Below are 14,009 nucleotides of genomic sequence, written 5' to 3' on the forward strand. Positions count from 1 at the left end.
CTTACTCATTCTGATGCTCGGTTTGAACTGCAGCAGATCGTCTTGACCATGTCTATATGCCTAAAGCATTGAGTTGCTGCCATTTGATTGGCTGATTAGAAATTTGCGTTAACAAGCAGTTGGACACTTGTACCTGATAAAGTGGCCGCTGAGTGTATGTGGTATAGATTATCAAACAAATTATTCAGGAATGGTTTTACAGTTCGATTTTTAAGCACATGAATTGGCCCTAATACATGGTTGGTTTTGAACAAATTTGGATAAGTTGTGAATATTAATGAGCTCTACTCACAAACTCTAATGCACATGTTCAGAATAATCATAAATCAGTTGTCAAAAACTTACTTTTACAAATTAGGAAGATTCCTTGTTAAATTAAGACGGAGGTGGTAGAAGATTATTTTCGCTACAAGGAGTAAGTGAGATATTTTTATGCCACCAGAGGAGGCTCCTGTTTTGTGTTATAGTTGAAATATTAGCTAAATTATAATTATAATCAACAAAAGGGAATGACAGAAATGTATTTAGAGTTGTGTTTTGTGTTTTAATGTATATGAAAACACATGTAGGAATTCATATGAACAACTGCACACACAGATGAGTTTTATAAAGTGCATTGGCAACATTCCACTCTAGATAAAACACATAAGAGCTGAGTGAAATGACACGATGCATAAATGTGTATCAAACACTTATATTCAGCAGTTTACATGTGTCTCATTACAACATACACATGTCTATAGCTTCATTACAAACATGTGTGCCAAATATTCCAATATGCATGTTAAACTCACAAGATATACTCTTAAACAAGCCTTGTGCTTTTCAGGGTGGCATTTAAAAAATATATAATCTATATATCCTGTATTTTGCATTCTAATACAGTGTGAACTATACGATCATGCATGGCTGCCTGCTTCACCGAACTGCACCTATAATCCTCCTTAAAGCCTGCCCTTTTTTCAAAATAAAAGTCCCACATACATATTAAGTATAATATAAGCCTAGATAAACTTTAAACTATAGAGAAAAATATCATTGTCGTAACCTCACTACAAAATAGTGTGGCCAATTAAACACGCCAGAGGGTGTGCATATTAATAATCCCATGTGCAGTGTAACAGTCTGTGTTTTGCACTGGAATTAATCTAGGGTCGCCACAGCGGAAAGAACCACCAACTTATCCAGCATATGTTTTAGGCAGCGGATGCCCTTCCAGCTGCAACCCATCACTGGGAAACACATACACACTCATTCACACACACACACTCATACACTACGGTCAATTTTAGCATACCCAATTCACCTGTACCACATGTCTTTGGACTTGTGGGGGATACCGGAGCACCCAGGGGAAACCCACACAAACACGGTGAGAACATGCAAACTCCATACAGAAATGCCAACTGACCCAGCCGAGGCTCGAACCAGCAACTTTCTTGCTGTGGTGCAAACATGCTATCCACTGCGCCAGCACATCGCCAATTAGTATTTCCTTTATATAAACTACAGAGTTCAATTCTAGATACAAATAATAATAATAATAATAATAAGTTTGAGAAAAGCTGCCCAAAATCATAGGCTGCAAAAATGTTTTAATTATGTTAGGTTGCAAAAGTGAGTAAAAATCCTGAAAAGACAGAAATGTGATCAAAATGATGATACTTCTTTTTAAATTTCTTGTTTTCCACAGAGGAAGAGATCAGCAACATGAGGAAAGAGCTGGAGAAGTATGGCATCCAGATGCCCGCTTTCAGCAAGATTGGAGGCATCCTGGCCAATGAGCTTTCAGTAGATGAAGCCGCATGTAAGGTTTACATTTACATGTAGGAGTTCAATTGAATTAATTTTACCCTCAATCTCATCATCACATTTGGTGTATTTTTTGGTTCATATTCACAGTACATGCTGCTGTCTTTGCCATTAATGAGGCCATAGACAAAGGTCATGCAGAAAACACAATGACAGCTCTAAGGAACCCTAACGCTTTACTGAGAAACACAGAGAAAGCACTGGCTCAGGTCTACCAGGACACACTGAGCAAAGCCAAGAGGAAGAAGGAGGATCAGGCCTCAGGACGGGTAAGCTTGATCTTTAGTTTAAACTTTTAGTTGAATTACAAATGTTTGTGGTTTATAATATTTGTCCATTTTAGTGGTGGGCCGTTATCGGCGTTAACGTGCTGCTCTTTTCGGGCGATAAAAAAAAAATATTGCCTATAATCTATTCTCAAAGTTGGGTTAGCACTGTCACCTCACAGCAGGATTCAGTTGGCATTTCTGTGTGGAGTTTGCATGTTCTCCCTTGCATGTCTCCAAAGACATGTGGTATAGGTAAATTTAGTAAACTAAATTGGCCTATGATGATTGGTGTGTGTGTCTGTGTGTGTGTGTGTGGATGAGTGTGTATGGGTGTTTTCCAGTTGTGTTGTGTTGTGTTGTTTTAAAAACCTCCTTTCAAACAGGCTCCAGCATTCCTCTACTTGTGAAATCAGCAGGAATTTGATTAAAAACTAACAGGGAATGAGTCTGGCCTGTTAAAGGCTGATGTCCTTTAACACTCCTTTCACAGTCTGCTGACTCCAGTATCACCTGATCCGCTCATGTTGACTCAAGTGGATAGTCATTTAGTTGTGTGTGTACTCATCTAAAGCTGTGTGAACACTGCTCAGGAATTCAGTTGTTAAGTTAAAAAGCAGCCCACTACTTATTTTGGTTAAAAATTATCCAAAATCCATTTTTGAGTACATAATCAGCCAAAATATCACCATACCAAGGCATTTAATAATTATGTTTTCTAACTATAGTGAAATCAGTACATTTTATTTGCAAATAAAAACTTGCTGCCATTCATCTTTGTGTCATTCAGCCAGTTATATCTACCCCAGTGTAATTTAATCTTTTTAAAGATTGCAAAAAAAAAAAAAAAAAATCCATCACAATTTTAGAGAGGCTGAGCTGTAGGATTGGTAACCTAATAACCAACAGCAATGAGTTTACTCTGCAATAGTAATAATAATGGTAGCAAAAAAAAGTAGAATACTCATGTGATACATAAAAAAAAACATGTCTGTGCATCATGAATATTTTGCATTGTGTCTGGATATATACAGAAGGACAACTTGTTGAGGTTGTTGTGCTCAAGGAAACGGGACACAGGAGCTTTTAAGCACTGACTAGTTTAATGTGAGTGAGCGAGGATTGCCTGTGTCTCACCGTGCGCCTGATCATCCTTCTCTCATTTAGTATTCGCCTTCTTTCTTTTGCTGGCACGAACAGTTATCAATCGTGCTGCTTCTTGATTCTAAGATCATATTTACACGCATATTGACAAACGGACTTAAACCAAAATTCTAATCTTTAGTTTAAAAGCAGCACTGGCAATTTAAAAATTATCTTCAACCAGCCAAAGTGGCTTGTGTTATGCCTTGTGCAGGAATTATATCAATCATTAAAAGATTTTTCTTTGTTTGTTTGTGTTTAAATTAACCCTGGTTGTGATATGATAAATGTTTTTAGCGGTCATCTGTTGCAACTGAGGAGAGAGATGTGTATGAAGAACTACTGACCCAGCAGGAGATTCAGAGCAATGTTGACCTCGTCAACAGTAAGTGTGAGACATTCATCTGTGCACTGAGATGGTTGGGCTGAGACCACTTATAAAACTATGTTTTCAACCAACCAACCAATCAATCAATCAATCAATCAATCAATCAATCAATCAATCAATCAATCAATCAATCAATCAATCAATCAAATAATCAATCAATCAATCAATATTTGTTCAAATTTTATTTAATGGAAAAAAGTTTTATGATTTGCCCTGCAATGCGATCTTATAAAATGCCATGCAATTATGGCGTAGTAGGCTGTAGTTATTTCAGATTTTCTTTGAATTTAGAATCGTTTAAATTAATAATCATGTATTTCTCTTTAGCATCATCTGCTGTTCAGCGGCTCCACCAGGCTCTGGAAGCTGAGGATCAGAAGGCTCTGCTGGCCAGTCTTAAGTTGCCTGCTCTCGGTCTTGTGGGAGTCACTGATGAAAACGCCTGCTTCTACCTGGAGCACTTCACATCCTACAGGCAGCACAAAGTAAAGGCTTTCCATTCCAGCTGAAGCATCTGTGCAGTGTTGGTCAAATAAGTGTTATGAGCATGTTTATGTTGTGTGCATGTAGGATGCAGGATTGGGCGCTCAGCTGGGGAAAGACGAGATCCAGAAGGTCATCACCTCCTGTAATGAGTTTGCAGAGGCTGAGAAACGAAGTATGTCAAATCTATGCATTTAACCTCAACCTGGTTCATTATGTGTTCATGTCTTCTGTGGATAATGATGAGAAATGTGTCCCCATGGCCATTTTAGATGTTGATTTATCCAGACTAAGAAATTTAATGAAAAGTATTTTTTTCTTATTAGATGTCTATGTATCTGCATTTCTGTCATTTTGAGTACATATTGTTATGATTATTATAATTATAATTATAATAATAATTATTATTATTTTAATAATAATAATAATTATTATTATTATTATTATTATTATTTATTTATTTATTTTTTGTTCTGTGTGTAACCACTAATAAAATTATTATAATTTTTAAAATTATGTTTAAAAAGCCTGAATGCCCTTAAAATGTAGCCTAGTTGACAGCAAGCATCAGTAATTATTGAGATTAAAATAAGATTTTTTTTTTTTTTTAATTGCAGATCAAACGATTTTCATTATTGGCAACAAAAGTCACTTAGTCAGATTTTGCAATTTTGTCTTGATAAAATCTTGACTTATCTGACTTGTACAAGTTGCTTCTTGATCAGTCTTCCCGTGACGTCTACAACGAGTTTCTGTTGCCAAGAGGCTCCAGCAATTCAACTGCACCAACAGGCTACATTATTTCACCAAAGCAGTCACAAGTGTTGCCATAACAGTATTTCTTATCTCAATTGCAATGAAAATATTATTTTAACCTCAATAAACATGCTTGCTGTCAACTAGGCATTTCAAGAGTTCACACTTAGCTGATGATTTATAAAAGCTTGTTTGGCATGCTGTCCCGGGAGAGAGCCCCGAGCTCAAGGGCTCCTCGAGCCCAGGGCTTCCTCTCGTTGGCAGAGCAAGAGGGGAGCCTGAGCTCGGTGGATCCCAGAACTCCCCTCCTGCGGTAGCTAAGGGAACACAAGGGATTAGACAAAGCTTGGTTGTTTTGTATGTTGAATGTCTTTGGATGATGGGAGGAAACCGGAGAACCCGGGGAAAACCCACGTGGACACGGGGAGAACATACAAACTCCTCACAGAAACACCCACCGGTCCTGTGGAACCAGGGCTGGCAGTGTTCTTGCTGTGGGGCTCACAGTGCTAACCACTGGGCCGCCGTGCCGCCCAATCAGAGGTAAAGGAGGAGAATAGGGGAGGAGGGGGGTATCTTCCAAACGAAGTTAAAGTGAACTGAAAATTGTGGCTATTTATAGTAGCTTAGGGCTCATATGATTGGAAGATAGTTATTAGCAAACGCGAGACCGGCCATGATAAATCATAAGCACGTGATCCTCTCGAAATTAGTTTATGAATAAACTTCACTTGTTACAAGATGGATAGGATCTGTTGTGAAAGTTATGTTTTTTAATTAAGATTATAGGTTGGCATAGATTCATTTTTTGATCTAGATAAATCTCACTGTAATCTTGGAATTAAGATTAATCTAGATTGTTCTAGATTAATATTTTCTGACAAGATCCATATTTCCTGACAAGAACCACACACGTGGTTTACAGTAAAGGACCGCACAGACACAAACACACACAAACGTGTGCACAAAATGCAGACGTTTTTTCTTTCCATTCGGCATCCGTTATTTAATTCCATAACACTCTCACCAGTCCTTACTCCTTATTTGTGGCTAATAACCCCGTTTGTCACGGGAGCATGAATGAAATGTTCATGAGTTAAAGTGAAACTGCCAAACTGCTGTCAAAGTAATCAAAATGACAGAAAACTCTTACATGAAAGCACTTCCCGTAAACACCTTAATTATATTATTGTATATTAAGGCAAATAACTAGATTACAGATGTCCATGTAAGCATAGTCAGTAGTGTCTTCGAAGTTAGGGAAAGATCCAGAATGGCATCCTGCTAATTTGATTTAGAAGGGCACTTTTTTGTCAAGCGGCTAAAATATCAAGATAAAAGTCACCCTAGCTTGCGTAGAATAGACCTAGTTCCCAATGCAACTTTGAGAATAGATTAACGCCGATATTTTTTTATAGTGCGATAAGAGTCTCGCGTTAATGTGTCATGTTAACGCCGATAACACCCCACCACTAATTAAGATATATATATATATATATTTTAAATCTAAACGTATATTGTCCAGCCATGGGTTGCTTATTTAACACTCCCTCGCCTGAACTTGCCGCAATTAAGATGGAGAAAATAAAACACATAAAGACAGAGGATAAATCAGAATCTCAAGACATAATCTTTAATATAATTAATTACATATCAAAAATGTAGCAAATATATGACAGAGGTTTACAGTTAACATTAGTTAAATCTTTATTTCCACAGAGCGAAACAAATCATCCATCCACACAGTTGTTTGGATGGGCACAAACAAAAATACCATTCATATGTTTTTCTTGGAAAATTATGTTTTTGAAACAAATTTCGTTTGGTATAATTTGTATCTCAATTTTAATGTATTTTTGCTGGTCACTTATCTACTAGATAAACAAGAATAACAAATAACATCTGTGGTGAAGTGCTTCGAAACAAGTTCACTATGCTTCAGCGGCAAAACACGAACTGGTTTGTTAAATAAAAGAATAATCTAGCCTAAATAAAATTAAAGTGAAATATTTTCACTTTTAATGACAAAATCATTCATTGCTGGTGAGTTTCAATTTAATTATAAGCAGGACAGGGTTCACAATTTGTTTGCAGCTCTGAACGTGTTCCTAGAACAAATATTTCTCTAATATTTTAGAGAAAGTAGTTGAAGTTGGAATAACCAATGATTTTATCCACCCGTGACCCACTCATAAGTAAATATGAAGCCTGTTTTTTGATAACCTGCCCCACGGGTTAACAGCATCTGGATATAACTGATGAATTATGTGCTCCTATTGCCCAGTGTCACCAACATGACAGAACTCGTTGTGAAAAACAGAAAAAAACTAAACATGCTAGACATTCTGCAAGGGTGTCATGAGACATTGCAGACATGGTATTAGTTGTCATGAACTATGACACATTTCACGAAGAGAAATGATGTAATCTTGTGTCACAACACCCATTAGTTGTTAAGGAAATTATACCAAAATCGTGACAAAATCGTATAATCAGACTGAAGCTTAACATAATCTTACTGATAAAAAAAAAATATGATCATTGAGCATGCACAATTTAATATACCATATCGTTGAATAATTGCAGTGTACGTTGATACTGATTAAATAATACAAAAAAAACAGTTGTAACCAGTATACATTTAGTTTTTTCTTCAACATAAATATCTATGACTTTTTCCTGACACTGATAGCTATTGTGCTCTTGATGTCCACAGAGCAGGAGGCAGTTGTTGCGATCAATTCTGCTATTCGGCGAGGGATCCCAGAAGAGACAGTGGAGGAGCTGCTGAATCCAGAGGCCCAGATGCCTATCGTCTACCACACTGCTGCCAGTCTGTACCAGGCAGAGCTTTTTAGCCTGCAGCTCGGCTCTAAGGTCAGCTGAGGAACCCTCAAATTTCATGTTTCACTTCTTCATATCTTGACTTACAAATTCAAATTTAAATTTTCATCCCGTCTCAGAACAAGGCCGGTCTTTCACATGAGGAGCTGTGTGTGGCTGTGGAGATGCTGTCTGCTGTGTCGGTGTTAAATGAGGTGCTGGACACTAAAGACTCAGTGGCCGTCATCGAGCAGCTCAGTGACTCTCCGCTGGGCTTCAGTGGTATGGATGCCGACAACTTACAGAGGTACTGAGACACTACTGGACACTTGACACAACTTAGGCACTCTTCAGCCCAATGAAAATTCAAACCCCCCTCAAAAGAAATTAAAAGTAGCCCAGTTTTGTTTCCTTGTTCCTTGTCTTTGTTATTTTGTGATACACATACTTGTAGATAGACTATAAGGGCCCTATCATACACCTGGCTCAATAAGGTGCAAGACTTGTTTAGCATATGTTTACATTTATTATAAAATAAACACTACTTCCATGCCTTCTTCATGTCGGGGGGCTTTTTCAGTTTATTTATAACAATTTTCATTTTTATTATAATGCTATTATTATTAGCAGTATTATTTATTCTATGAATATTTATATTTGTTTTAATAAAAATTTAGATTTGTCCACCTGTCGGGTTTTGGAGACTTATGGATCACCATATGGGGCATAAGAATGGGAGTGTGTTTGGATATAACTTTTGAGCACATTTCACTATTATTGTTCATTTATTCATTTGCTGGAAATTAGAACTGAATTTAGAAATAGTTTTGAAACAAATCTTTGCGCTCAACAAACTAAATTAAATCTGTAGGCTAATGGATGTCTTCAGTGGAGTGTGTACAACACTGTTTCCTTGTCCAGGAAAATAAAGGAGTAAAGTAAAGAGTAAAAGTAAAGTAAAGAGAAAGTAAAGAGGCCGAATTGAGTTGGCTCATTCTTTATCCTCGGACTGCAGATGATCTGTTAAACTGTTTTTCTCACTTGTGAAGCGTGCAGTTTTTCCACTTACAAAGTCCGCCATGTAACTAGCAAATGTGCCATGGCAACACACAACTGACTTTTAAGAGGAATGTGAGATGAGACTTTGATTGGTTTAATGCATTTTTTGCACTTTGCACCTAGATCATTAAAATAGAGCCCTGAGTGTTTAGGTACTAACTGACTTTTTACTAGGGGTGTAACGATACACCAAAGGCACGGTTCGGTTCGTTTCACGGTTTTGGAGCCACGGTTCGGTTCAGTTCAGTTTCTGTTTGCTGTGCGGTTAGGGTTAATGTCATCTTAACAGCAATACTAAGAAACAATAGATTCACTTAAAAACAAGAACATCTAAACTTTTTCTTTATTAACTTTGCCATCACATTTTTAGTACAGTCAGAATACCTGAGTAAACAACAACAATTAAATAAATACCTCCAATATAGACTAGTCAGAAAAAAAAAAAACTTCTCTCTTTAGTGCAGCCATTTTAACTAAGTAAACTAAAATTAAATAAATAACTGCAGTGTAGACTAGTGAAAGATCTTCAAAAACACCGTAATGTCCACATTCTCAGGTGAGAGGCTTGATCTCTGCACAGACACAGACATAGGGATGCTAATTTTTGATTATCTAGGTTTCATTTAGATAGTAGGTTTCCGTTTAAATTAATGAAAAAATATACATATAATGTGTTTGTAAAGTGTTTTTACTTGACATATTCACCAGTAAAATACTTTGCAGTTTTGTCTGAAGCTAATGTTATGGTTATAGCCAGCTGTATTTTTGCCTCCCGTTCTCGCTCTCTCCCGCTCCCTCCATGCCGGTAATTTCTGTAGGTCCGCCTTCACGACAGCTGATGCCTGTCATTTCTGTATGTCCGCCTTCACAACAGCTGATTGTTCAGGATACTGATCTATCATCATTTGGCGACGTAGCGTTGGGTTATAAACAGCATGTCAGAAGAGCGGGAAAGAGCGCTTTTTCCTTTGATCTGGTTTTTGGTGTATTTTGCTGACATGATTATGATTTTCGTTGTTTTTGTTTAACTTACGTTTGGGCAAAATTATTTTGCATCACTTTTGCCCACTTTGATAAATTTTTTGAGTTTTGTAAATTTTTATTTCAATTGATTTGTTAGTTATTTTTTGGCTCCGCTCCTTCCCGACAATATTGAGCTTTACCTCCTCAAGTTCACTCTTTTCTCAGAGTATGGTGGAAGATGCCGTACGACTTCCATTTTGCAAACACGTAGTAAATGTATTGTTAAATACATCAGGTAAGAGGTGAACATCATCTTTGTGTATATTTTATTCTACAGTTCAGTATAGGGAAGAATGCGGCGCACTGCGCTGAAGACCTTTTTTCTCTTCATCAGTTTCTAGCGACGTAAGAGGGGTTATTTATGAGATAGAATTGTTTTGTTATATTTCTTTCTTTTGGTTGGCTTCACTATCGTCCCCTTACTCTTAAGTTGAAATAATTTTTGTTTGATACTTTGTTTGAATTTGCTACTTTATTATATTTTTATAATTGTAAATATTTTTGTATATATTTGGGCATTATTCTGGTTTCACTCTTGTACATTAAATCACTTTTTGGTAGTTTTTCAGTTCTGTTGTCAGTGTCTTTTGCTTACACCTTCACATTGTGAAATTACCACACTTTTTGAATGTTATAAGTAAGTTTCGTGAAACAGTTACGACAGATAGGCGTGTACTTTGTCAAGACGCGAATTCCATTCCTGTACTCCACTGGAAAACCAAAACGTTCCCACACAGGCAACTTAAATGTGTCTGGAGACCTGCAATCTCAATTATATGTGTAGCAGCCATCCTGCATACAGTAGTAACGAGTGTAGTAGTAGCGAGTGTGATCGCTTGCTCAAGTCACATGACATGACATGCACTTGGAAAATACTAACTTTAGAATATAATATTTAGAACATATACATCATTACTAATACAATTTAACCAAATGTGATAAAGATGTATAAATTGGTTTAATTAGTTAGAGACAAGTGACGTCAACCTCAACCATGGGCAGCAGGGGGCGTGAGAGTACCGCGGTACGCCACGAGAGTTTCGCGATACGCATCGTGGTTGGTGTATCGTGATATTTCGGTTCGGTTTGTAGTATCGTTACACCCCTACTTTTTACATATCAAACAACACTTCTAAGTACCTTTCTATTTGTTGGTTTTTCTTGCTCACTTTCTGCGGTCTTTGGGTTACCAGCAGGGCTTAACATTAACTTTTTTTACCACCAGCCACTGTAGCTAGTAGTTTTCCATGATTACTAGCCACTCGCCATTTTCTATAGCCACAACTTTATTGTTGGGAAAATATATTTTATACACATACATATGACTTTGACATGCTAAAATGACTTGATTTAGAGTTTGCGTTATCTCAACATGCCTCATTCATTTCATTTTTTGTGTGTCGTGTATGAGCTTGCTCAATAATCATGAGCAAATGGGTCAGGGTTTCATTTATTACAATTAGTTTTCATAATATTCAGAGCCCAAAATGAAGGATTTACCCAATTTATATCTGACCACACCATAAATAAACAGTTAATTATTTCTTAGCCACACATTTTAAATGTGTGAATACATGCTAAATATAGCTGAATACTATACTTTTTTTTTAACAAAACATATGCACAGTCATATGTCCTGGCTAAAGGTCCCAGATCACCAGTTAACTACACATAAATGGGGAGTTATTATCCCATTAAAGTAATGTTATTGTAAAAAAAAGCATAATTAAACCATATCAATGCAAAAGAAAGCAGGTAAAAAACATACTGTGTGATAATGAAAGTATTATCACACACGCATGGTTAATGATAGACCCATAAATTATCTTTTCAAAGTATGGTAAACCGAAAGCAACTGGCACTGCTTACTATAAGTCAACTCTGGAACTCTTGAAGGCAGCAAGACTGTAGGTGCATGTTCCTCCCTTTTTGTTCAGTCTATTTGAAAGAGAATCGATCGCATCAGTTGTGTTTCTAGACACAGTTGCTTCACAAAAGGAAACGGGAGCGCGCACGCGTTATAAACAGTCGCGCGCATCACCTCAGCTCAGCGCGCATCACTATCAGTGATTATCCTCTCATTCGGTATTCACCTGCTTTGCTCGTGCGAAGTTGCGAACGCAATTATTTTTGTCAGTCGTGTTGCTTCTCGATCGCCTGTGCATGCATATTGGACCATCCTTATTGTCGAACCCTGCTTTTAAGAATTATTATCGGGGAAAATTATTTTCAGTCAGCCAAAGTGGCTAGTGGTAGTGTCTGTCTTACCGCCGAAATCTACTCGCATTTGGCGGGTTGGCGGGTGTTAATGTAAAGCCCTGGTTGCCAGGTACATAATTCTGGGAATAATGTCTTAAGAAACAATTAAGTTTTCATTTTGTATTCACAATAAAAGAAACAATTTGGTTAACTAAGGATGTTTTAATAGCTAACAAAAATAAATGTAACCCACACTTCATATTTTTTCACCCAACTGCATTTTCAAAAGTTGTGTTTGGTAGAAAAGTGTGACCCTGGTAACACTGGATGCACTGATGTTGTTTTTTCATGGCCAAACTGCTAACTTACTCTGCCTGAAGGAGGTGCTTATAAAACAGCACAAATAATGGTGTTTTCTTGGTTAGTGCTGCATAATATGTACATCATATGGAGATGATCTATAAAAAACCTAAAAACAACTTTTAAAAAAATTAATTGCTCTTTTAGATTTTTTATTAAACCCTCCATCCCCAATTGAGCATTTTCTTCTAATATTTCTAACTTAAGGAAAAATTAACTTCCACCGGTGAACTTTTCAAATACAACCATAATCTACATACAATAAAATCAACAGATGCGCAAGTTTATTAAATGAAACCCAATAATAAATAAGAGCTTTAGAGGTTCCCATGGATGAAATAAACATATATTAAAAAGTTTTTTTTTTTCCTACTTAAAGATTAAAAACTCTAAAGCGACTTCCAAAACATGAGCTATACTGAAAACTCTCTAAGAGAATATTTATTATGTTTTCCCATGGGTGCCGCTCACCTATTCCTCTGTGGTGCCTGTTTTGCCAGTCAAGCACAGTAAGGCTGTTGATACATTTGATCTCCATCTCTGTTAAAAATTTGTCTACACATGTTATAGTGTAAATTCAATACAGTGCTGTTAGTATGCAGGTCAAGAACAGAAATTAGCCGAATCAAAAACAAACAAAGGAAAGATTTGGATTTCTTGTCGGTTGATTGCTGCATCTCTGCAGGTCACACAGACATTGCTGAAGAACTGACTTTATTATGTGGTTGTTTATCTTTGTTAGATATACAGACACACTGATTCATCTCAGAGAAGAGTCCCTCGCTCGTGGTCAAGAGTTCCTCACATGGAATGATGTTCAGAAGTGCATTGACACTGTCAATGTCCAGGTGCACGAGGAACATGAGAGTAAGCAAACTTTGAAAATATTCTAAAAAAAGAGGTTGTTGTTTATGTTTTGGTCAGTATGATTTTTGGTTTGGAGGTATCATTTGTTAATATTAATGAGCAACATTAGATTACAATACATATACTTCCAAAGTATGTGTGTTTATATATATATATATATATATATATATATATATATATATATATATATATATATATATATATATATATATATATATATATATATATATATATATATATATATTCTTTTTTAAATATTTTCCAAAATATGTTTAACAGAGCAAGGAATTTTTCACACTATTTCCTATAATATTTTTTCTTCTGAACAATGTCTTTTTTGGTTTATTTTTACTAGAATAAAAGCAGTTTTAAATTTTTTAAAATTAATTTTAAGGTCAATATTATTAGCCCCTTTAAGCAATATGTTTTTTTTTTTGATCGTCTACAGAAGAAACCATCATTATACAAAGACTTGCCTAATTACCTTAACTTAAGCTAATTAACCTAGTCAAGCCTTAATGTCTTAATGCATTATATGTGACTAATGGCCCATTTCCAATGAGTGGTACAGTACAGTACAGGTCAGTACGGCTCACCTTTATCATGCTTGCATTTCCACTGCCAAAAGGGTACCAATGGAAAGTTTTAGTCGATGTCATTCTCGCTGGAGGTAATGTCAATGTAAAGCTGCACAGGTCGCTCATATATCATATGAGAAGCACTATCAACAAAACAGAGGCTTTGTACAGACAAATACTTGTGTATAAATGCTCATGACTAACCTTTTTATCATTATAATTTGATTATAACTGTAGATCAATGATAAAAAT

The 14,009-nt window shown here is 36.3% G+C and overlaps 1 protein-coding gene across 2 annotated transcripts in view; it reads left to right on the forward strand.

Annotated features, from left to right (window-relative positions):
* The window catches only part of iqgap2 (IQ motif containing GTPase activating protein 2), a 116,297-nt gene that overhangs the window by 53,476 nt on the left and 48,812 nt on the right, over window positions 1–14,009 (forward strand). For both annotated transcript variants that reach the window (XM_005165243.6, NM_001128340.1), the window contains exons 7-14: window positions 1,694–1,807; window positions 1,903–2,081; window positions 3,519–3,606; window positions 3,937–4,094; window positions 4,180–4,267; window positions 7,565–7,725; window positions 7,812–7,978; window positions 13,055–13,179. In XM_005165243.6, the coding sequence (XP_005165300.1) occupies window positions 1,694–1,807; window positions 1,903–2,081; window positions 3,519–3,606; window positions 3,937–4,094; window positions 4,180–4,267; window positions 7,565–7,725; window positions 7,812–7,978; window positions 13,055–13,179 (1,080 nt within the window). The remainder of the gene's footprint in view (window positions 1–1,693; window positions 1,808–1,902; window positions 2,082–3,518; window positions 3,607–3,936; window positions 4,095–4,179; window positions 4,268–7,564; window positions 7,726–7,811; window positions 7,979–13,054; window positions 13,180–14,009) is intronic.

Source organism: Danio rerio, chromosome 5, assembly GCF_049306965.1.
Source record: "Danio rerio strain Tuebingen ecotype United States chromosome 5, GRCz12tu, whole genome shotgun sequence".
Taxonomy (NCBI): Eukaryota; Metazoa; Chordata; class Actinopteri; order Cypriniformes; family Danionidae; genus Danio; species Danio rerio.